Raw genomic sequence first — 26,427 nt, forward strand, 5'->3', positions numbered from 1 at the left:
AGCCATTTTAAAACATAAAACATATGGTACACACAGACTGTATAAAGAAGTGGATGTGGCTTCCATGTCTGAAAAGTGAAGCCGATGGAGAAGTACCTTAACCTCCACTGGTTGCAAAAAGAAGTCTGATTGTGTACAAGTGTGAGAAAATGACCCAACTTCTCCCAGTTCATGGTCTCAAACATTAGTTTCAAGTCTTCCTCAATACAGCACATTGTTCATTTTGTAAATTGTGATCCCATTTAAACCATAAAGCAGGGGTATGCTTTAGGGCGCTGATACCTTGTGATTAACAAGTCGCTACTTCGGTGACCTGTCGATCAGAACGGAGGCTAGCAATACGCATCCATGTCATTACGTACATTTAAATAGCTGTGAATTTGTTCTTGGGTTTCGTCTTTGTTTTTTTGTCTTAAAACTTTAAGCCTTTCACACAGTTTTCAGTTCATGAAAATGAACAGTAACACTTGGGTCTAAAATGTCTTGCTCAGTGTTAAGACACTCGAAGGAGTCAGTGGTTAATTTTTTCCGGTAAGAACATTTTAGCCCCATTTCCACCACTTTCAGTATGGTACCTTTGAAACCAAAAGTAACCCTTCAGACATGGTAACTAGAGCCTGGTGTTTCCACTGCAAACAGTAAAATGTGGGCGGGGTTGTTGTCACTCACTGCTCCGTCAAGCACTCGCTGTTTTTCCTGGCTTTTCACCGGTGACACATAGGGAAGTCTGCACCTGGTTTTTCATCCACAGAATGAGGTTGCACGCCGACATTTTCAGAACAAAATAAAACAGGCTGCAGTGAGAGTCTCTCTCGATTGGATGTTTTAAAAATAGCGGGTTTGTGCATTTAGTCCTTCTCAAGCAAGCTTGGTGGTTTAGTGTTGCCAGAGCCCACAGGAACGACACTCCGCAACACTTTAAAATACTTTAGAATATATGCAGTTCGCATAAGCCAGTCAAAATGAATATACATAAATGCTTGAAGATTCACGCTTGAATATATGTTAAACTCTCCACAGTATGAACAGTGGTTACATGAGCCTCAAAACCAGCCACGACTCAGCCCTGAGCAGAGTGACCGTCCTCTGTTGACCAGTCAACAGACTGCAGTGTTCACAGCTCCACCTTTTAGTACCAGAAACTTTTACAGTGGAAACTGAAAAAAGCATACTGAAATGAATTGAACCATACCATACCGCTTGGTGGAAAAGAAGCTTTTTTCTGTCAGGTTGCGAGTGTAGGTGGGCGTGTATTAGGGCTGTCAACGAATATTCTAAATTCTAATTTAAATTCGAATTTGAAAAAAAAAAGGACCTTCGAATGTGTAAATTGATATTCGATTGTGGAGAGAGAGAAAAACACCACCGCAGCTGTCCTCTTTGCAAGTGGGCGTTGGCATGAGACGCGCATTTCTCCACGCTGGTCGACAGGTAGTTATGTTTCATATACAAGTATGTTTCCTTGTATTAGTTTGCCCTCTTGTGGACATCATGCGGAAAAAAAAATATTCGAATGGTTTGAACCTATGAGTTATTTTTAGAAGGAATATTCGAATGTCATTTTTGAGCAATTTTGACAGCCCTAGCGTGTTTTATGTCCTTGTATTCTCATTCAGATCCACCCCTTGCTCCTTTACAGCTCCACCCTCTCACCTAAATACGGCCACTTGTGGCTCCAAAAGAACCAAGACGACAATAGCTAAAATGCCAAACCCAAGCCTTCAAAACTGTAGTCCACAAACCAATGGGTGCTGTCAGTAACTACATCTACTTCTTTTATACAGTCTACAATGGTACATCGAACTATGGCTTTTCTCCTCTTAATCCAATACCATTGGTTTGAACAGACTAATTGGCTGATGCTGAAGGCGAGCACTGAAGAGCAGTAATGGTACTGATGCAGCTGCCAAGGCCGACTGTATTTATATAGCATGTGTTACTCACAAGGGAAACTCAAGTGTGCTTTACATTAATAATTGCTCTGCATGATTTCAATGTAGCGTTTAACTCAAAATACATACTAAAGGTGTTAGAGAGATTTCTTTTCACAGCCACTCGCTTACCCCGACACATAAACAACAAATGAGTTGATACTCACATTTTCCCTGTGACTCTTTGCAATCAATTGCTGTTATAATTTGCAAAGAAAGAATTGCAAACATTAAGATAAAACAAAAGGCACCTTCAGTTTTTCAAACCCTAATCTGAAAAAGTGTGATCTGAATTGAGAAAGTAACTTATTAATTTCTTAAGGTTCTGTGTTGAAAACAAGATTTTTTATATCTGTGTTGATCTGAAGTTTTTCCTGTGTTAGACACGACTGGATTTAGTCTTGTATTAATTTGCTCAAAGATATGATACATTGTGACCTTTTGGCTAAATTGTGTAAGCAAATACAACAAGCCGATGTTCTCCCGACACATACACTGGTTCATTCATGTCCTTAAGCTCCTCTGCTAATGCAAGATTACCATTGTGTGCTCGAGTTGAAAAGGCACGGCTCCATAAACCATGTGGGGGTGTGTGAGGCCAGCTACTCCTTATTTATCAGCAGTGACACTATCAGCAGAGCCTTGTGAAAAGAGAGCCAGTCATTCAGAACAGTGGGGCCACCTTGGCTGTCAAAGCAGGATTTAAGCTACATTTCCCATGGTTGCCATGACGACTGTGGGAAGTGATTATGAGGAGAGGGTTTCGGAGCAGAGCTGTCACACCAGTGGGTATTACCATAGTGGTTTGCGCAGTGATCATCAGAGAATTACTGGCTCGTGATCAAATGTTTTTTTTTGGTATTTTTTTTGGTTGTTTGTTTTGTGCCCAATGAAATGCTCTATTCTGTGATGGCAGAGCCGTAGTACACTTCTTTCTGTGTCAGAATCATTAGACTAATATAACTCTTCTCTCTTTTCTTTCTAGGGCACAATGTGGTTAAATGGGACAGGAACAAGTAAACCGTGAGGATTCTCTAACCCCTGCCCCCGAGTCCCAACCGTCTGAGAGGGTGTCGGACCTCACTGAGGCAATCCTGGGCCGTTGGCACTAAAATGTCCCTAAGTGGTGGCACTGCAGGCGGGAAAGGTGTGGACTCTAATGCGGTGGACACTTACGATAGCGGGGATGAGTGGGATATCGGTGTTGGAAATCTGATTATTGACCTTGACGCGGACTTAGAGAAGGACAAACTTGAGATGTCTGGCACCAAGGACGGCATGGCGGCACCACCCAGTGCAGTGGCAGCGTTGCCCGACAACATCAGGTTTGTTAGTCCAGTGTCTGGCTCTCAAGGCAAGGAAAGCAAATCCAAATACAAGCGCAGTAAGAACTCTAAAGACAATAGTAGCAAAGCTTCAGCTGGAGATGGGGGCAAAAAAGAAACTACAGGACGGACTCAAGGGGAGCCAACAGGCGCAGCAGCCGGTGCAGGCGCTGCTGGCAACAATTCCACCTCTGGGAAGAACATGGAAAAAGGGGGCAAAGCCTCCAGAGGTGTTCTGGGTGGTAAAAAAGAGAAAGAAGGGGCTAGTGGGAAAAGTAAGAAGGACAAAACAGATGGAGCCCCAGTCGTGGCAATAGCTGCTGCGGAGAAGGATGTTGTGTCTCAAGCCCAAGTTGCTTTGGGGAATAGTCGTAATGCGTCCTTTGAGAACACACAATCAACAGACTTGGCAGAAGCCAATCAAATGGGGAATATTGCACTTGAACCTGTAGGGATAGTACCAGCATTGACCACAAAAACTGAACCAGAGGAAGTGGAAAATGGTAATAGTGACTGCAAGACGTTAAAGAAGGTGAAAAATGAAAAGGTAAGTTAATCTTTTTACTCTGTTTTGATGCTGCATGGATTTGTTTCATGTTGTGTCACATTTTTTTCCACTGACTCGTCTTGGGTTACATTTTTATTTGTCAAAGGAAGTTATTAAATCCAGGCTTCGTTGGTGACATGTGGAAATGCATCTTGTTTGAGAAGTTAGTGTTGACATAAATAGTTTATAAAAGCTTGATGAAAGTAATATGCAGCTTTAAAGGAGCAGAGTGTAAGATTTAGGGGAGTTTAGTGGCGTCTCGATGCAGATTGCAACCAGCTGAAACTTCTTCGGGTTAGAGTTACTTCAGTGTTCATTGTTCAGGAGGTTTTTACTGAGTGTCAAATTATCCACAGAGGTCTCTTCCTCTCCAGTATAAACAGACCAGGTGATTTAAACCAGTAAAAGCACTGAATAAAGCAGTTTCACGTTAAAAATCAGTGTGTTTTTGATGCTCTCCTTGAAAGGGGCAAGTTTATCTCTTCTGGGCTACTGTCGAAACATAGTGGTGCAACATGGCAATCTTGGTGGACAAGGACCCTATGTAGGTATAAACAGCTTCTCATTCTCAGCAAATCTTATTTTCAGCTGATTATACACTAATGAAAACATACTTATTTCATTATATTCAATTTCTACCAATATATCCTCCTAGATCCTACACACCTAACCTTCAAAAACATTTGTATCAATAGGAAAATGATTTCAGTATTTATAACTGTAAAACTTTGATTAAAAGCCTGGGCTACTATTTGCTTAAATCACTAAAATCAACAGGCCTATATTTGGAGCAGGCCTTTAATTCCTTTCACACAAAACTGTTACTCAGTTAAGATCGGGAAACACAATGACATTCTTTATTTAAACCAGTATGAATATTACTTGTATGAAAATTAGGCTTCAGATCATATATCAATTATAAATCATTCATTTGATCTAGCTCCAACAGACAGACCATCAGAGAGAGTTCTGGCACTTGAGGATTTCGACACCCGACAATGCCACTTTATCCTATTAAAACAATTCTTGCAACTTGGATTCATTTTAATGACATTTTAGACCCTTACGGACTAAAGGAATATGAATAACTTACAGATTATTGAGGAATGGACACATAATATGAGGTAGCCAACGACCCAGATTTATACATCTGACGAACTTCTGTAAAAATGAACCGCTTGGCAATGAGACCAGGCGTCTAATTGAGACAGGCATTAATTTGTCCAAATGTGTAGCCATGCTGGGCGTTCAGTTGGGAGTAGGCTTTTAATTGAAGTTTTAGGGTATTTAACTTATCCACATACAGACATTGCTCTTTGTCGAAAGTAGAACTCTAATTGAAGCTACATTAGCTAACCTGCTAGCATATTCTGGTGTTTGTTGTATAAGTGAAATTGTGCCCTGAACTCAGTTGCTGTAATGTTGTTAGCAACAAATGTTATTGTTTATCTCCCAGAAGACAGCAACAATTAAAAAGTGGTGGAGCTGCATTTGTCTGTAGAAAGTATCTTTAAAACGATACAGGCTTTAAACAGTGTCATTATCAATAGGAGCGACCACTGTAGGGTTGTTTACAGCGAGCTTGGAGATGCACTCCACTCCCCGAAGCCATCTGACATGTGATGCATAAAAAAGACCTACTGCTGTTTTCTCTTTTATTACCACACCTTGAATAAGGGCACCCTTGACGAATATGATGGTGAGACCAGCTACTTTAATTTTTTCCTCCTTTCTTGACAGCAGAGGCTTGATTCATTTTAAAGAAAGTGCCTTCATGTTTTAAATATGTCTTGTGCCATGTTAAAAAATTAATACCAGCCAACATCGGTTGCAATTAACCATGAAAGTGTTATGAACTGTGCACGAGCCAGCAAAACCAAGTACTAATGTCAGACAAGATTATAATAGACATTGTCAGCCATATACATCACATCACGCCTGTGAAGTGAAGTAAATGTCACATCATGTTCCACCTTTTTTTTTTCTTCACACAATTTCTACGCTGACATTATCTTACAAGAACAATATAAAGATCCGTGTAGCTATTCACCCACACTTATCTTGTTCACTCATAGAGTTGATCTATCGCTGTGTCTATTGTATGCCTCATAGCAGCCTTTTCATGCTCTGGCAGTATAAAAGACAGCAGAGCAGGGAGGTGCTGAGGACTGTTTTTGTCTGTCATCGTGTTCCATTCTTAATCCCACAAGCCCCAGCAATGCCTGGTGGAGCAGTGTGTGGGGGAGGGAGCTGGTGCAAAGCACGCCTTCGTCGTTTTTCCTGCTGCTCTGAAAGTGGCGTGGGGGATGGGCAGCGAGGAAGCCTGTTTGATTCCTTAAATCCAGGACACCCAGTCATGAACACAATCTGTAGAGTCTCCTTGGGCTGACTGCTATGAAAGGAAGATTCAGGGAAGTCTTTGTAATCATAATGTATTTAGATGAAAAGGCTTTACAGGGAGAAGCACATGAATTGGTTTTCAACACTGAATAAAGCAGAGAGGTCACAACTGCTTTCAGATATCTTGCTGGTGAAAGGTATCCTTGAAAACGTGATGGCAAGAAAAAAGGATGTGATTATACTGCTGCACATCCGTTTAGGCTTAAAGAGCTGTTTTTATGTTGCAACCTCAGATAATGGCTCAAAATGCGTTTTTTAAAAGTGCATTTTCTTAAAAGACAATCTTTTTTTAACGTCCTGTGTCATTTGGGCTTAGTAACTCAGTTTGACATATTTACCTCAACTTGGAGAAACTGGAATGTTTGATCACATGAGGAAGAGCGGCAGAGCAGCAATAGTAAGGATGGATTAAAACCTAGTGTTGACCATTGAGGTTTTTAATACACACTTAAATGACCGCAGCCTTATAATTTTGGGAACTGGTATAGTGCAAGGTTAAGGACAGAAATAGACGTTGTGAGAAAATAAGTTGTGTTTAATATAGAACGTCATGTGTGTAGTAAAAGAACTGGGTCCAGGTTTTAAAAAGATTTCCATCCAGTGACACCTGGCACATGCCCCAAAAAGTCTCCAAAGCTAAGATGCTGAAATAACTGTGACTTTTTTAATGTGTATTTGGCTCTAATGGCTCAAATTTTCATAATACAAAGAGTAATATCAGAGTTTTGCTTACACATTATGCGTTTTCAGACCAAACCATTCCGGGAGCCTTCAAGGGCATATTTTTCTGTTAGCATCCCCACTGCCAATAGGAATGCTGAAGTAATTTATGTCAGCCGGCGTTTGGTATGGCAACATCACTTTGGCTTCGATAAGTTAAAATCACGTTCTGTTTCCTTCGTTGCATTTATGCTCAGTAAAGCCTGGACTTCATTGCTGGTGAATGCTGGTCCATATATTCTTCTGTTGTTTTTTGTTACAAGTTGTTTTTGTTGTGTTTTGTGTTGTCTGTTGTGGTTGCTGGTGCTGCACTGGCTCATGTGTTTGGCCAATCACTGTACACTTGCATCACTGAAAGTTCCTTTTGTGCTGGGATAGTACCTACTCTGAAACTGGAGCTAAAAAAGGCCCTAAAAATTACACTCTAAGAACCACAATTGCTTCCAGTTCTTGTGGTGTGGACCCTGAAGGCAAAAACACACTGGCGATGAACGCTGCGTGTCAAGAAATACACCCCTATTATTTTCAGTGTACAACTCCACACCAGCGGTAGCTAGACATGCATCAGCACTCCCCACTTTCTCTCTGCTTGAACCTACCAGCTCCCGTAGCAGCTCTTCTTCTCTGCTCATGTGGCAGCTCAACTCCTCTCCTCACCATGGGTGCATAAAGCCAATAGATGTTGCTGGATGACGAAAGACTTGTTGTTGAGGTGAGCAATATCCCAAGCTAAATGACCCACAAACCCGTCATTATTAAGACAATGGCCAAAAAGATATTGCCTGGTGAGTCATCGCTGTAGAGATTGGCTCTTCAGGTGAGAAATCAAGTCTAATTTCAGTAAAAGTAGTAATAAATTTGTGTGGTCGTCTGTTAACGAGCTGCAGTGCGACGCAACTGATGTGTGCAAGTGTGTCACCTGACATGCTGCGGCGCCGGTGTGTAATGTTACAATTTTTTTACCGCCATTTCAGAAATCAGAGAGAGGTTAATTTCTAAGTTGTTTCACCGCTGGCTGGTGCTATTGCATTTTACCAGTAAAGCCCCAGTTATCCGAATACCAACTGAATGGGCCATTTAACCAACAGTTACAGGCCGCCACACCGAAATATTGCCATTCCGACGGTCCGCCATCCCAAATTCTGGTCCCTGAGTCCTGACAGTAAGCTACGGTGAGCCTGTAGAAGCTGTTTTCCCCATGCATGTCAGCGATTTTCACCGGGGACGCACGTGAGTAATTCAGGCTGACATTACCTGTTTTTCAACAAACTCTTCTGGTAATTTTATTAAAAGACATGGCATATAGGTCCACAGTAACTTAATATTATTATTAATATTATTATTAATATTATTATTATTATTGGGTCTTATTAGAGTGGGCCATCAAATCACAGCATCCGCGGTGAGAGGACACGGAATTGTGTGCGCTTTTACTCACGTGGGTCAAGGCGATCACTGATATTTGATGTGGGAAAGACGTAGCCAGATGTATTACCTGTTTTAGATACGTGGCTGTCTGTCTGTCCGTCTGTCCGTCCATCCGTCCGTCCGTCTGTAGCGCGAGTCATGTGCACCACTTCACCACCAACCCGTGCGTAAAAGCGCAAACAGTCCCTCAAGGAGGGACAGCCATGAGGCAATGAATGAGGAAATAATCGCCCGGGCGTTTAATCGGACTGGCGTTGAATACGCAAAATGGGGTCAAACCCCCGGCGGCTATTAGGTGCCCGGCGGCTATTTGCCACCGGGTGACTATTTGGAAATATACAGTAAAAATGTTTCTTTAGTTATGATTGTGTATTCAAAGGAGGCAAACAACCTGCAATTCCAACTGTGACCACTGCTCAAAACACCAAAGCCCTGCTCTGTCCATGGGGTTCTGGGAGCCCCCATTTGACCATTTGCTTGGTTGGCCTGACAAGTGTTAGCTAACATTTAAAATTAACATTACAATTAGCTCGCACACACACTTTATTTTACACACCCTTTGAACTGAAACTGCACAGGATCATAATAGATATTCCCACTGACAGAAGTCAAAGCAAAGCTGCTGCAAATGACAGAAGCTTCTCAGCCATCTTGACTGATGGACACCGCACTACATCAGTCTCGTTCTGGCTGTTACACCCCATCCTGAACTCCACCATCACATCAAGCCAGGACATCTCCACACCTGAAATGAGCATTTCTTCACTGCACACTAGCCACAGAAGCTGGTGTCCAGTGGCCATAGGCAAGATTATTTGACAGACTGGACAACTGTGAAATTGAAACTGAATCTGATGAAAGAAATAGAGGAAAAAAATGACTGTTGACCTGAGTCACATCATCCAATCAGTGCCCTATGGCTCACTCACCTGCTTATGTGACGTCACACCTTTTTAGGAGCTAAGGTTTAGTCCTTGTGGCTTGTTAAATAATGCTTTGAAATTTCTTACCTTTTTCCCAATGATGTGACAGAATTATATCAGGTTGTATGGATCTTGTATCTACACCTGCTCTGAATGTTTGATTGCCGTACATATGTAGGTAAATAAGAATACTTAGATAATACAACTAAACATTATTTAAGACAAAGGAAGTAGATTTAGGAAGTAGATTTGGAAATTTGTCATCTTCAATACAAGCTGACTGTTATTAAGAGAAGTAGCTGTCCTTTGTCCAGTTTAATCCGAGCACTAATCAGTATGTGTCTCAGTAGCAGTCTTGTTCTCCATGGTCGAGGTGTAATAGCGAGGCTACATTGTCTGTGTCCTAAGTTAAAGCTCCCCGAAGCATTGCCTCTTGGATGCTGAATAAATCATCTCTACTTCCTTCGTACAAGTGCTAACCACCTCTGAGTGTGTCTCACTCTCCCACCTCTCATTATACAAATCTAGAAGAGTAAGGCATTCGTTAGCTGCCTCGATGTGCCACTGGCCTTGATAAATGGAGCAGCTCTCATGGAAAATTACATTGGCAGTGCTGCTTTGAAAGTGGCGAGAGAGAAAGGGAAGGCAGCACTTGAATGAAAGAGCACAGCCACCACTCTGCATTGGATGCTGATGTCCAGCTTGGGTAGTGGAGGGATCTCATGAGAGCTAGCTTGAGTTTTTTTCTCTGTGCCTCTCTGAGTCTGGCTGACTGCTGCTATTGTGTTACAGCTCATTCCTTTTAAGTAGTGCCAGGGCTTTTAAAGGCTCTGAAAGAGAAGAGAGACTGTGACTTATTTTAAGAAGAGGAGTAAATTACATCAAGAAGCTCACTACAAAGTGAGGCTGTTAACTTACCTGTCCCTGTTCTAGTGAAGCAGAGTTGTTGCTTCATTAACAGACTGACAGTACTGAAGTGCTTGTTCAAATATGCTAGATCTCCTTTACATCTCACACATGTGGATCTCGAGCATTTAGATCTTACCGACAGTTACGCTCTTTGCAGACATTAGTGAGATACTACACTGTATACCCTATCAGAGCTGTTTATTGGATGGTCACATAGTTTCAGAAACCCCCTCCCCACATCTTTTCAATGCTGGATTAGGGAAACTTCACAAAACCGACAATCCCTCATTCATAGCCACTTTATGCTGTGATTGCTCAGCTGTACAGATCTGAGGAAGGAAGCTTCAACTAGAGATGTTCCTAATGAGTTCAGTTATCTATCATTTAAATGGAAATTTAAAATTAGGCTAGTCAACAAATCTAAATGTAAGAAAACACTCAGCCAAATCAGCCAACATGCTTTTTCTTATTTTGCACAATAAATCAATATTACACACATTGAAAAGTATTGTATTTCATGTCTCAATCTGCTGGTGGGCAATCCTGATAAGAGTATTTATGCATAGTGTGATGTTCATTCCACTGAAGAAGAAATTTGATGATCACTAAAGTTAGGCGGGGAAAAAAGTAGATATATCGATATTGGTATTGGCCTAATAAGTTGTTATATATCAGCATATCAGCAAAAAATCCAGTATCGTGCATCCCAAGTAAAAAATTTAATCTCCAAGTTTTATGGCTGTCCCGAATGTGTTTTTCTGGGGCTTCAAATCTTCTGTGATAATTACCCATGAATATTCAAAACTTCAATATAGGTATCAATGGAGCCGACCTTCGACTTCATTTTTGAAAATCGAAGCTTTGGAGCTCAGATCGATTTTAAATCGAAGCCTTCGACGAACCCCCGGCCATCGAAGGCTTAGTTTTCTGCTGCAACCCTAGAATTAAGATAAAAATATTCACAAACAAAAAACCACTTTTGGTTGCTGATAAGTAGCGTTTAGGCCGAATATTCAAAAAAAAAATTCACAATCTAATCCTGTGTCATTGAACGAAGTTTCGACTTTTTTTGGGTCAGCCCTAGGTATCAGTCATATTCATCTACGCCAACCATCTAGCCGGACCCGGCCCAGTAGGACCGTTAGTAGGACATGCTGCTGCATGTGTGAGTGCTTTACTACAGGCAGCAGCAGTGAACAGTCCACTAGAGATTAGGGCTGCAACAATTAGTTGACTAATCAATGACTAATCGACTATTAAAATAATCGGTGACTAATTTAGTAGTCGACTAAAAGATTTGAGTCTTTTTTTTTTTTTTTTATAGGAAAGTACTATAAAAGTACCCCAAAATGCTCTTATTGTAGCTTCTTATGTTCAAATATTGGCAGCTTTACTCACTCTCCCATGACAGTGAACTAAAACCCTTTGGCATGAGTACAAAACAAGACATTAGATGACATCATGTTGGGGTGTGGGAGAGACAGACCGACATGTACATTTTTCAGCATTTTAACACATTTTTTGATAAAATGATTAGTCGACTAATCGAAGAAATAATCGACAGATTAGTCAACAATTAAAATAATCGTTAGTTGCAGCCCTACAGTAATATCGGGTTGTCATCGGCCAACATACTTTTTCTGAATTTGCTCAATGAATGAAATACATACATTGAAAATATTTCATGCCTCCATCTGCTGGTGGGCCATCATCATCATAAGAGTTTGCATACATTAGGCTATATGTTGTTAATTTCATAACAAAGGAGACTTGATGATCACAAAAATTGGGGGGAGGAAAGGATATATTGGAAAGTGGATATATTGACATCTGTTATTGGATATTGGCAAAAAGAAAATTCAATAGCATGCATCTCTGTCTTTCGCATTTCAACTCACCTTTTCCTTTTCCTCATTGGACAGCCAATTAAATTGATTAGAGTGTGGGTCATTGACTGTGCTGAGGACACTGACCTTATTTGTGTCAGACACTTGCCACCTTCTTTTAATTTACTTCACCAATTCAATGGTAAAACAAAACAAAACAAAAAAGAGAAATATCAAATATTGAGTTGGACATTGATTACCATGGCAACAATTGAAGTTTTGAAGCATTCAGGTCAGTCCTACTAAGGCTAGAAATTGTCAGATAAATTATGTCATATATTCCATGACCCATTTTAAATTGCTAATCACATTTTTCAAAAACCATGCAGCTGAAATTACTGACACTGTGCATCGTGCATTATGAACATTGCGCATTATCCTAAAAAACATGACAACTCATTAAAGAAAAGTTAACAAATAACATTTATTGAATATAATATTCTGCAGGAAAATAGATTTACAGGAAACATGCCTGATTGTAATGAGCATTTGAGCATAGTTGCGTAGAATGATGATAATTTTAGTTTAACCGAATAGTTTTTCTGGTGCAGACCAGCACGTACAGTTTAATAAACTACCACACAAACCACGCAGATCCCTGGTTTAAAATTCTCTCTCTAGCTCTCTGAATAATTAAATTTGATGGATTTTATGAACAGCTCTCTTGGAGTGATATATTTGACCAACAGATAACACAGAGTTTGTGTATAATTAGTGTTCAATTCCAGAGAAAATTGATAAATGGAAGTATTGAATTATCTCCCAGCCCCAGTTGTTGTGGTTGCTGTTGTGAAATCTGCGTTTGTTGCCTCTGCCTGTTTTGAAGCATTCACCCTCAGGGAGTCCCTCACTGCTACAGGAAGAAAACATTTGACACTAATTGTTTTTCACGTCTGCCATTAGCAGCTGCCTTCACAATAATGTGAAATGGTTTGAGCTTGTAGGCAAAACAAACCACTAGACTGCATAAAGTATGAAAATAAAACAAAATGTTGAACATTTTGTTCCTTTTAATCACTGAAAAGGTGTTAAAACGGATATAAAAATACATGTGGTAATGTTAACGGCTGGCTCTTTTATAATTTCACTAAATGTGAACGTGCATGTCCCAGGGATACTCCTTTTTTTTCTGCAGACTGCGACGCATACCGTGCATACCACTCATTTTCAAGGTTTACAATGTCTTATCCCTCACTGACACGCCACTGCAAATCAAAACAGCTAGAGGAATCACTGTAAATCAGAATGGCTTGTGTAATCACATGATGGGAAAAAAATATGCTGCAGCCAAACGCTGATATTTTCAAATGTCATTTTCATAGGCCATCCATTACTTTAACCTTAACCTTTTCAAATATATATTTAGTGGTAAAAAACTGTATATTTTTTAACAATAAAACCTCAGTACATGTTTTTTTTTACTACATCTGTTGTATTTTACTGTTTGTCGCATGAACACAACCTCGCAGTTCCTAATAGAGGATTGTTTCTGAGATTGGAATTAATTTTTAATATTTCCATCTCAAGCTGCCACAAAACGTACACACAGCTTCCAAGATTAGTTGGCTCCCTCTTGTCATTTGGTAGAAACCCAGAATGCTGCCAAATTAAAGCAGTGTTCACGAATGCTGTTTTTTTTCTTTTTGTTGAAAGAAGTCAGTCAGTCAGTGACGTTACTGAGGAAGAAACAGTTAAAACATATTTTTCAATATGTCATCTTTCCAGATTACGCCCCAGTCATACAATTTGTACATGACTGGACCTTGAAAAATAGGCGCCACAAATGTAGACATAATTAAAGTTGGTTTATGTCTTTATCAAACCTCTTGGTAGTCATTTAATTAGCTTGCTTCCATCTCTAATAAGCATGCTGTAGCTCTACATAGGATATAGTCCAGTATTTCTGCACCCACGCTTCACTCTGTTGCAGTCAGGAACCTTTTACATTTAAAAACATTTTCAGATTCACATTGCTGCACAGACGAGTCACCAACCTCAACCCTGGAAATCCATATTAGAGAATCGTTGTAGCATAAACCACCGTTATACCAGATTCCTCCCAGCCCACACATCAGACCACAGATTCAGATATTGAATTAGAAGAAGACGCCGTGGCCCACAAAGTTTATAGCCTTGTTGCTCAGGAAATCCTCGTCAAGAGGAACCGCAGGCTTTTTGTTTGGAAATATTCAACGCTGGAACCAGGTCTTTTCCAGTCGTACACACTACTGCCTGTAGTCACCTTGACCTCAGTGCATGTTTAGCTTGATTTGCGTCCCATCTCTACGCTTCCTGAAGGCTTTTGGGATTTGTTGTCACTTTTGATATTGAGTGTAATGTAAGCTCGCTTTAACCACAAGTGCAATCTGGAATAATGGAAACGTTGAAAGAGAAGTTGTGGTTGGAATGAGTGCGACTGGTCTCAGTAGTGAAAGGATCAGATTCTGCATTGACAGCAGTTTTTCATCAACTCCTTTTGATGTTTTTCAGGTTTTTTTTCCCCTAAGATTCTCACAAAAAGGCAGTTTAGTGATATCACTTCAAACTTTTCTCCATGATAGACAGTCTTAAATAACAGAATGCTGTTTTGAAATCATGCCTGGCAATTTTTCCAAAGCTAATCAAGGTGCATACAAACCTTGAGACTCCACGCTGGGAATGTGAATGCCATATTGTTGCCTCTTTTTTTTTTTTTTTTTTTTTTTTTTTTAACGAGGATAGCTTAGTTATTAAATGAGTGATATCACTGTGTGACTCCCACTTTCATGTATTATTCTTTCATTAGGTTTTTGTACTCATAATCTGAAAACTAGGGTTTTTGTATTTTGTAACATAAAACATTTCTTTTATCCGTGTAATTGTTTTAATATGTGTTTTTATAGATTTTGATCTTTGTGAATTTTTTATGGTTCTGTTTTGCAGACATCTAGTGTGTGAAGTGTATCACAGAGATTCCAGAAATCTCTTTTTGTTATTGCATCCCCCTCCCAAAATAACCAGAAATTTAAGTTAATGACCATATTCCATTTTATATTTTTACCCCAACCCCTTGTTTTTGAGTGCCACCTTGCCCCTTGTAACTCAGTTACAAGGACTAGGGGTTGAAAACTTCCCATATGAAATGAGACAACTCTTAAAGATACTCAGTACGTTAACATGGCTTAAAGAGAAAATCGATTTATTGTTTAAGTCTGATTTAAAACCAGACTTTTAAAATACTTAATACGTAAACATTTTAGTCCGACTGAAATTGAGTCGGACTAACACACCCAGACAATACGATCGGTAGTCAAATTACTCCTGCATGTATACGGTCAATTGGACCCAAACTTGCCAGGCACTCTGCGCATGCTAACTTGTTTGTCGATTGTTCAGTCTGTGACGCAATAGGTCAACCAAAACAAGGTCCAATATTAACAAGCTCAAAGGGGGCATATTGCCACCTATCATAGCGGAGTCAGACATACTTTGGTTAATAAATGGATTCCCCTCACGTGCTTATTTACTGGGACAAGGATTGTAGTCCAATTAAATGGCTGTGTCGAGCTAAAACTGTAGCTCAATTTAATTTTGCATTTAAACGTACTGACTTTGGTATGCTGGCATTTACATAAACAGATGCAATGAATGTTGTCGGACATCATGAATATACTGTCCTCTGCAGTGGTGATTCCTCTTGTGTGGGTTATAAGCATCCTTTTTGTGGTTGTTATGATGCTTGCGATTCATTCACAACTTAAGTTTGACGCTATTAATCGAGTCATCAAAGTCATCAAAAAAAAAAGAATGCTGCTTCCTTACCAGGTAACGTTAGCTAGCTACCAAGACATCGGCATGCTAGCAATTTATTTTCTTATGTACGTTATGAAGAAAAGGACCAAAATACAATTAAACAGCATTAAACATAGATAATTATCCATGAAGAAAGTACATATGTGGGTTCGTTTAGTTGCTTGTGCAGCCACTTACCGATGATTTCTAGTTACATTTGGTTTGAAGTGTGCCTCTGAAACAACAAAAATCTGGACACCCTACCCCTAGATGTGAAACAGAGGGGTAAGTGTGAAGTTATTGGGGCAAAGGGTGTAAAGGAATTGGGCCATATGTGGCATTCAGCACCCTGAAACTTGGTAACAGTTGTATTTTAACATCAGTATCATTTTTGAAACTTCATTTTACCTTCTGTTTTAAACACAGCGTTAAGAATTGATGTGATGGTTTTCTACAGGGACATGAAACAGTGTCGGGCTCCTTTTATGCAAAAAGCAATCACAGATCTGTCAAACAAAGCCGCTGTCATGCTTTGTCTTTCTCCCTCTCCTAAGCTTTCCACGAGGTGTGTTGCTGTGTCTGGATCCGCTCGCTATGAGGGGAGGCATGTGTGGGGGGAAGGGAGAGCAAAGGCTTGTACCACTAATTCAGCTCATGAAAGACTTATGCAGCAAGAGCAGCTGTCTTCCATTGTCAGGCTGCAAATTTCCAGTGTGCCTCATTTCGCCTCTCAATGCGTGAGTAGCAGGAGAGCCAGGGAGGACACAAACCAGAATAAGAAGGGAAAACCGACCGAGGGGGAAAGAGAAAGCCAAATATCAAGACTTTTGATGGAGGCCTAGTTGTGTTTTTTCTATTTAAAACTGTAGTGAGTGTGTGGTTGGACCAGTCTAATAATAAACCATGAGCCTATTCAGACCCAGTGTGCAGTATGCAGATAGATAAAAAAGGGCTCTGCTGTGGTGAGAGGAGAGAGAGAGGGCATATGAGGGGTAAGAGGAGGAGGAGGTGAGGGTAAAGAACTGCCTGAGATTAGGAAAGGAGGGAGGGAGAGTTGAACAGTGTTATGAATGGATAGAGTCTTTAACCCCCCAACACACTGAATAGTTTGTCACAGGCTGCTGCGGCTGTATGTGGAATGAGAGTAGCTGGCTGAGAGCTCTTGGATTCCTGAATCCTTGAGGCATGTGGTCTGATTAGCAGAACAAAACCCACACAGTGGGGAGGAGCAGACGTGGCTTTTTCCCCCCCTCAACTGGAATTTTCTACCAGCGAGGGGAGAGGTGGTGGTGCAAAGTTTGTACTGACTTGCTACGGTTGTAAAAGAGTTTGCAGACTACGTTTGGGGATTTTGCAAGGCTTTGTTTCTGCGCTATTGTTTCAGCCATGTGAAAAGAATTTCCTCCTCCTAATTCTTTGGTGGTTAAACCCTTAAATTTGCACGTTTTCTGTTGGAAATAATAATCAATATCGACACAGGTTTGACCATGAAACGCTGGATGAGAAAACATTTGCAGTCCAAGAGCTTAACAGCTTGTGAAAGGTTTTTAGTTTAACAAAGAGGAAGTTAACAGCAAGGCAGTGTTTGAGCAAGAGTGATTAAAGAGAGGATTACGTTTCTTGCCCTCCCCCCAATACTTTTCTAAGGGGATTGTTTGCAGCCAGTTTGTTGTTAAATGGAACATGTTCAGAAAATCACTAATGCTTCAGCTGTGAAATTCCTTCATTGCAACATTGCCTGTTATCAAAGGGTAGCCTGCTTCTGTCCTCTGAGGGAATAGTGCTCTTAAAGTACGTTCAGTTACACCACTGAGTTATGTTCTTTGGTTGTTTTGCATCAAGTGAAAAGAGTGGATGCCATTTAATTTTTTATTCGTATAGAATTTGATGAAATTGCATTTTGAAACCCATCTTAAGGCTCGGACAAACCGAACCCACATCACAGTACTAGTAGCAACAAAAGCCCACTCTTAAGTTGCCTCATGTCGGCTGTCTCTCGGCCAAAAAGTTGAACTTGAACACACCGCAAAGAGACAGCCAATGATCAACTAGCATGTACGTTCTGAGAGGAGAGGAGAAGGAAAACAAAAAGTGGAAGCACCAGAGGCCGGATAAATTCAAGATGCTAGTTAGTCAAGTATCACATGAACAAAACAAAGTTACAGATATTTACTGTGCGCCAGTGAACAGTAATACCAACAGGTAAGAAACATGTCTAAAAAAAATAGTCTGACCTAATAAATTTGTTTTAATCTCACGCCCTCTTGACATTAGCCGTTTGTTTACTTTCCTCACTTCTGTTTCTCTTCTCGTGCACTGAGCTGAACTGCCAGTCAGAGTGCTTTCACTCACCGATGGGCTCTGCCAGCTCTAATACCGATTTAGTATGCTGAATTTGCTGAGTAACAGCCGACACGGGCCAATGTTATGGGACACATCGCAAAAGCAAAGGCAACAGACGCTCACTGATGCCCCGACTTTGATCAAGGGGCCAAGTGTCGGCTTGATGTCAGGGCCCTAAAACCTCCGGAGTCTTATCACCAACCTGCCGTCAGAAGGTCAACATCCTGCATTTCTCAAACATGACACCCTCGCACATTGCATCTCTATTACTGTCTGGGACAGACATAAGAGCAGTGACATAAAGACAAAGAAGTGTCTGGCTCAGTTGCTTGCCCATTCCCTCTCATTCCCTCTGTCTGTGGGCTATGGTTTTAAATCAAAGTAACAGCTGTAAGCAACAATTATTGTCATTGATGGTTAATCTCAGATGAAGAACCACCTCAACTCCATCAAACTGTGCTTGCGGCCTTGTAATTCCTTTAACCATTATTGATTAATCTGCCAGTGATTTTTTTGTTGAGTTTTTAATCCATTGTTTGGTCCACAAAACATCAGAAAACCTCGCAGCCACAGTAGTACAAAGGCCTGCGAGGCTTGTCCATTAGAACTGAAGAAGCCTCGTAGATGAGAGGCGAAACATCTTCAAGAAACTCAAGCAAGTCCAGTTGCCTATGACAGAGCACTTAGGATCACCATGACCTGGATGACTGAGAATCTACACCAACATCAGAAAACAGTGAGAAATGGCCATCACATTTTGTTAGAGCCCAAGGTGACATCATTATTAAATGTTTTGTTTGTCTGACCATTTGTCCAAAACCCCAAAATATCCATTTTGATAAAATGTAAGACCAATCTAAGATATTCAAGAACCTGGGACCATGAAGTGTTTGGCATTTTTAAATGAAAATGGTGTAAATTATTAACCAACCATCCAAATATGTGCCTCATAATTATCTTTATTTAACTATATGGTTAGTGAAGTAATCTAAAAACAACACCAACTCAACAGCAGTTCAAGATAAGTTGGCAGGTTTACAAATGCTTACCTTACTTGTGTTTGGGTGGGGTGGTAATAATGAGATCTTGTCTGAACCTAAACATAACTTTTGAGCTGATGCTTTCTGCAAACAACATCTTTTAAATGATCATATGTAAGCTTGTTTGCATGCACTTCCTTAAGCTATCATGTAATCTAAACAGGACGATATACTCAGTCCAGGAAGTCATTTCTTTGTGTACTAAAAAGACATAAGTGGACCAGGCTTGTCTGTATAGACCAGTCAGATTCTTAACTCAGTTCTGTGCACCAGCTCCCGCTGTGTGATTATCTATAATTGGCCTAAAAATACCACTTGACTGGTTGCATAGCCTTTTGGGAAAACAAGTATTTGTGGCTTGTTTGGCTGTTTTAGTTTTGACGATGTAGTTTAATCGAAGAGTGTCTCCTCTGAGGTACCGGACAGTGGAAACTTTAGTGACGGTGAAGCGTCCTTAGTGTCCTTTCTTTTGAAATAAATTAAGGAGAGGATGATAAGTTATTTTATGTGGAATATATGGACTACAAAGCACTGCTGTCACAAAGGTTTTACTCACCCTATTATTGTTTAACTTCATTAACATAAAGTTTCTCATGACTTTGCGGCAGTAAAACCATACGCCATAAAATGTTTATCCTGTAGGTAGATGAGAAGTTGATGTTATTACAGTCGCACAGTCTATGTAGTGTTCACTCTTGTTACTGCTAGGCTGTCCTGTCAGTTTACTCTCAGTTAAACCCCCACAGAGGTAGACAACTGAGCAAACTGGCAGAGGAGCTCCTCTCGTCTCGTCTCTCTTGTTACATTTTGCTGGATGTCAAAAGGCTCGTCTGCCAAAAATAGAGCCGTGGTCCGCATTTCAGCATGAGAAATTGGAGATGCAAGTTAGATCATGTGCGTGCCCTCCTCTGTGCTCCGTCTGAGAGGTCAGCCTCGAGAGCAGCGCTTTTATACGAGCTTTTCTCTAATCCAGTGACCACCGTGCCCGTTTCCAAGCAGAAGTGAATATCATCTGTTTAAACATAAATAGCTGCTTCTTGTGTGTTCATAAAATTTTAACAACATAGAGGTCTTTGGCTTTATTTTTCGAGAAGTATGCATTTGAGGTTTGGTGCGTTGTGTCTGTGCATGCATGCTTCCAAGCTTGGAAGTACAGATCTGAGATGAAAGGATTTTCTTTCCTATTCTAATCCACACAGACAGCTAGGCCCTTGTGATTATTCCCGCCCCCTTCTCTCCACTCATCTCTTTGAATGCAGGGCCTTTCTAATTCACCCTAAAAAGGGTTTCAAAAGGGGATTATACCGCTGATAGAAATTAAAGGGAGAACACGTCCGTCCTTTGGGACCAATGTCAAACATTCATGAGTCGATGGATGCTTGCATCAAGCGCGATATAGGACTGAATTTGGAGTAGTTCAGACTCCCTTTTTTTCAACACCAAGCTGCTCATAAGATGGTGTACTAATGATGTTTTTGAGAGGTTATTGATGCAAATGTTTACGAGCTGTTACTGAAAAAAATCCCAAAGATTTGTTGATGCACGACACGCAGACAGTAGCACCAGAGAATACGCCTACATGCAATTTGTTGTTCTACAAGGCTCCCTGTTACACAGAGAAATAAACAGTGTCTTCCTATAACACTGTTTTTCTACCAGTTTCACATTATGCAAATTGAAGTTTTTAAACTAAGAATTTTATCATTGTTCTAATACTAAAAGTGATTTGATGTCTCATTAAAGTCGACAGCTATGTTCCTGTCAATTTAAAAATAATTTAGAATTACCTTAAATTAAGATGTCATCAGTATAATGTGAGAAAAAGAATACAAGCAAAGTGCTTCATTCAAGGCTTACTCCTTTTGTTCAGCAGGATTTGCTTTAGACCTAAGTATTCTGCAAAGCCCAGGTCTCATGAGAGTTTTACACTGAAGCCCTTCATGTTAAACATGTTGGGAAAGAGAGAGTTTGACAGTGAGGTAAAGCATCTTGTGGCTCACTGACCCGGGCCTCGGTCCAACAACTTAACGCTTCATCACCACCGAATCCCTTAAATCCTCACCCCTGATCTAATGCCGTTCAAGAGCAATAGATAAATAAATAAACCATATATGCATTAAGTGCACGGACACTGTTGGATTGTATCGTTCTGCCGCCCTAACTGAAGTTTTGCTTTGCTGCCAAGTCCTTTCAAACTCGATGACATGGAACTATTTTGACTTTGGCATCAAGGAGTCGGTCACTGTTTACATGACATTTTAAATTTATGCAGCTGGCAGAGGCTCTTTGACATGGGCTAGACTTGGACCACGATGGGGTGCGAGTATTAAAATAACAATATATAAAGAGCAATGATGAAGTTATTGTGAGCAGCTCTGCACTGCACATGACTCAGCTGAACATTAACTTCAAAGTCCATGTTGAGTTTGGGAAACACTGAGTGCCAAACAAAAGTCATAATAGGCCAAGCTGAGCTAGTCTCCCATCCAGTGTAGAGTGCGTGTAGGGTTGAAAAGGGTTGGAAAATATCTGTAATGTTTCCAAGGCCAGTTAAGCTTGGGAATTTGGGGAATTTTGTACAGTTTCAATAAAAAATGGCACAATTTTAACAGTGAATTTATTTGTATTACAAGGTCTTATATCATGTTGTGCTTACAGTATACACGTTTCTTTAAATTGTAGCCGTGCTCTATATTCAGCAGCGCACTCCTCCATCACATGTACAGGTAATTTGCCAGCATGTGTCCTGTTAAATAGGAATTCAGTGGAATTACTACCCTCTCCATGCTCAGTGCATTCTGCCATCACATGTGCAGCCCACACCACTGCCAACACCACCTCACCATCTGAGCCAAAGGACTTCATGCTCTCATGTAAGGTTTTGATTATATTACTGGAGTGAATACATATTTTTTTTATAATATTCCAGTAAACTAGCAAATGGTAGCCTTAAGCAAAGTATAACTTGAAATAAAAACAGATGTGTAAGTTTTTAATCACAAATGCCTTGCACTGATCATCACCTGTAGGCCAAGATCAGGGCCCTACAGTGATTTAAAAGAAGTTGTTTTGTAGGTATTCCTAATGGTATTGTAGAGTTTGTCATTTCCTGGAGCACGATAAATAATGCTGATGACTCATCCTACACTCGGGGGCGTATACTTATTTTGCATCCGATGAAAAGCCTTCTATAATTGTTATGTCCCCCACCCATGACTTTAAGTTCTGTCAGTTATCAGCTGGTGTACAGAAGCCATGAGCTAGCTCAGAATTGGGGCCGTACACATGCTGCGTTTTTTGTGCCCTCAAATTCATGCAGGCGCGCTCAAACACCAGAGCAATGCTGTCATGGTGCACATGCGTTCCCAAGCACCAACTTTCAGGGTGCGACAGCTGCGCCATGAGATAAACGGAGTTCAACTTTAGGAACGCAGCAGCGCACACCGTATATGATGTGATGAAGACCACCCAATCACACCTGGCAGACATCTTTTCACCTCTTTCGTAAATATTAGTCTGTGGTGATTATGAAGAAGAAGCTAATAATTTTAGTGCAGGGCTTTACATCTGTCCCAGGGACAATATTTTTGGCCTTATACACACTTACAAAATAACGCCTGGAAGAAGATCAGCTCTGCACTCAGGATTTCTGGTAAGTAGGCTGTGATACAGTGCTGGTTATGGTCGCTTAGCAGCTTTAGATGCAACCTGCCTCCACGTCCTTGAAAGCTGGCAAGGAGTAGGCGGACGAGTAGCACCTAACCTTGCATTTTCCAGGCGGTTAAAGGTACAGCATGTGTATGGCCCCTTTATGGGTCATGGCTGTGTTTTTAATTGTGCTAACTCCTGGGGTTAGCAATGATAACATCGTCCTGACCACTGGTGGTGGGACAGCGCCATCACAGAAGTGTAATGCCTGCCCTCCCTTTGGTTCCCCTTGTCTAAGTTTGCATGTAATGTTAGAATTGGCTACCACAACTAGTCCCTCCCTAATGTCCTGTCTTTACAGAAAGCACGCAAATTTGCGGAATCGCACAGCAGTCTGCTCGCTGTTTCACTGGCACTTTCTGCTAGTGTTTGCTAGCTAACCGTTGCCATATTTTATTTTTTTTTTTAGATTAGATTAGATTAAATTCAACTGTATTGGCATAGCACAGAGTTCAGGTACTGAGACCACAAAATGCAGTCTAGCATCTAAACTGAAGTACAGTGTGGAATAATGCACACAGAATGAACAGTAATGTGAAAAATGCACAAAGCACAGCCCAAATTGTCATGTCAATTTTTCACAATTTTTCTTGCTAGCTAGCTAACTCACCACATGTATGTTGCACATTGTATGTATTTGACAAATTGATGGATTTATTTGGCAAATCAGTTTATTATATCTGCTAATTATAAGGTAAAAGTTTAGTTTCTATCTGCCATCGACATGATAATTTCAGTCTAAGCAGACAACGCTGTTCTATGGGATGCAGTAGGCTAAATCCTAATTTCCATGAATTACCATGAAATATTTCCAACTTGAGCATTCGTGGAATTCTGCAACCCTAACTGTATGTAACAATATTTACGCTCCAAATGTTAAAAAATATTGGAAGTGACACCTCGTACCTGATCTGGGACTTTACCCTTTTATTTCTCCTCTGTGTCCAGCAAATCAAGTCTTCCCTATACCGCAGATTCCCTCTCCAGACTTTTGATCCCTCTGTATTTTAGATTATCTGCACTTGCATGATTTACTACATTAAAAGCCTTAAATGCCATAAGTGATAAATGTAGGTTGTCCTCTGCTTATACCTCTCCTCAAAAATTGGTTGTGTGCCAATGACTTTTATAGTCTCCAGTGTGTATGGAGGTTTGATTTTTCTCATGCTGTTTCCTTTCCTTAAACAAGAGTACCACATGCATCAAAGTCACCCCTGCCACAGCAGAGCCCTCTTATGAATGCTGATATGCTCAATGGAGACTGCATCAGTGTCCTTGAATACAGAAGCGTTGCATTATCTGTTGTAGGCAGAGAAAGACTCCCCCTGTCAAAGCAGTGTTCATCCCATATAATACTGTGTTTCTCTGCCATTGCTCTTCCAGACCCGTTCAATGTTTGTATTGTGTGTTGTACCTCTGGAAATTATGACGAAAGGAAAACACTGAAGAATCCAGGTGGATATTACTCTTTATCAGAGTCCCCATTGGCCTTAGCAACTATTCTCCTCGGGTCAACACTCACATTTGTACCAAAAAGCATTTTATTTTTCCTAGTACGCCCAAAATTAATGTCTGAAAACTGGGAGAAAAACAGTACAGCCTGGAAGGAACCTATACAAACACTAGGAGAACATGCAAAGTCCACACTGAAATCGTCAGGCAACTATCCTGGATGCTTTGATCCCTTATTCAGTTCATTACTTTTTAAAGTGGGCGTTATACTGTTTACCTATCAATCTGAGTTTGAGGATACAGTGAGTGTGGAGTGATAACTTTCCAGAGCTGTAAAACCTGGCTTCATAGTATTATTAACCTTTGTGCAGCGTTGGCATCTGATAAGCCTTTAAACTCTTGGCTGCATCACTCAAACTGGCTTTCCAGATCGTATTGTGTCAGTGTGGCTGGATGAAATACACCCACTCAACCAATGAGCCATTGCAACAACATGTCATGTTAAGTGATCACTGTGTATTGACGGTGTTTCTGCAGTGTTAAATAAAAAACCCAAGACAAAGACAAAGATAAAGACTTTACTGGTTCAGATTGTTTTTAACCGTGTTACTCTACCACATATACAACATCTGATTAGGATTTGGTACCGTTCACATTTGAACCAATACCAGTGCCAGTATCTCGAATTTGGTATCTAACGGTACCTTTTGTCAGTACTTAACTTTTCTGCAATAACAAAAAGGAGTTTTTGAACAAGCTGCAGTCAACAAGCAATTCTGCTTCTGTGCTATTTTTCCAAACACATTGAGATAAGTCTCTGTCTGTCTATTTGCTTGTGTGTGTGTGTGTGTGTCTGCTTGTCTCTTTAACTCTGTTTAGACTCAGCTGTCAAATATGTGGAATAAGTACGTAATTTAAAAACACAATCACAAACAGCAGTGATACTAGGATGTTTATAAAATGGTGCTTCTGCCTCCTGTCTGAATCTGATGTTCTCACCCAGGTGTGCTCTTAAGCTCTGTGTTCATCAAGCAGTTAGGTTCAGTTCAGTTTGCTGTGTTTTTCTCTGTTTCTACTGTGAAAAGTTGTGGATGGTACCAAAGGAAGCATTCTGTACCGTCCCCATTTTTGGTGCCCCCCTCTGTTGGGGTACCTAGCACACAGATCTGGTACTAAAAGGTGGAGCTGTGAACACTGCAGTCTGTTGATTGGTCAATAGAGGACGGTCACTCTGCTCAGGGCTGAGTTGTGGCTGGTTTTGAGGCTCATGTAACCACTGTGCATACTGTGGAGAGTTTTATTAGTAAACTGTAACTATAAAATGAGAGGATGTTTTGCTGCCTCTCACAGCAGCTGGAGTCTGAGAAAAATAATTCACTGGGCCGACTGCCGGCGACTTCTAAGGTGGAACGCTAACTTGTAATGTTACTCAGTGCATGAGTTGACGTCGTGAATCCATCAGCAAACCTTAAATTTTACTATGACAACTTTGACCATTACTTTAGTTTTTATATGACATAGGACTTTTAGTAATAGATGGATCTACAAGTGTTTATATATTCATTTCAACCGGGTTATGTGAACTGCGTATATCCCAATCCTCACTTGGAGAAAAAGAAAGCATCATGGAGCGTCGTTCCTGTGGGCTCCGGCAACACTAAACCCCTGAGCTTGCCTGGAAAGGACTAAATGTACAAACCCGATATTTGTAAATATCCCATGGAGAGAGACTCTCACTGCAGCCTGTCTTATTTTGTTCTGAAAATGTCGGTGTGCAGCCTCATTCTGTGGACGATAAACAATGTGCAGACTGAAAAAGGAGGAAATACAGTGAGTGCTGGATGGAGCAGTGATTGACAAAACCACACATTTAAGAGCACTGTTTGCGTTGGAAACGCTAGGGTCTAGGTACCATGTCTGAAGGGCTACTGTTGGTTCTAAAGGTACCACACCGAAAGTGTTTGGTGGAAACTGAAATTTGGCTCAGTAGTACCGACATAATTCGGTCAGTATTCTTCAGAGTAACGAGTTTGATGCTCAGCCC

At 40.6% G+C, this 26,427-nt stretch overlaps 1 protein-coding gene across 2 annotated transcripts in view; it reads left to right on the forward strand.

Annotated features, from left to right (window-relative positions):
- Window positions 1-26,427, forward strand: part of LOC125901739 (zinc finger protein 609-like) — a 109,646-nt gene that overhangs the window by 32,151 nt on the left and 51,068 nt on the right. For both annotated transcript variants that reach the window (XM_049597623.1, XM_049597632.1), the window contains exon 2: window positions 2,917-3,803. In XM_049597623.1, the coding sequence (XP_049453580.1) occupies window positions 3,045-3,803 (759 nt within the window). In that variant the 5' untranslated portion in view covers window positions 2,917-3,044. The remainder of the gene's footprint in view (window positions 1-2,916; window positions 3,804-26,427) is intronic.

The sequence above is a fragment of the Epinephelus fuscoguttatus genome, linkage group LG2 (assembly GCF_011397635.1).
Source record: "Epinephelus fuscoguttatus linkage group LG2, E.fuscoguttatus.final_Chr_v1".
NCBI lineage: Eukaryota > Metazoa > Chordata > Actinopteri > Perciformes > Serranidae > Epinephelus > Epinephelus fuscoguttatus.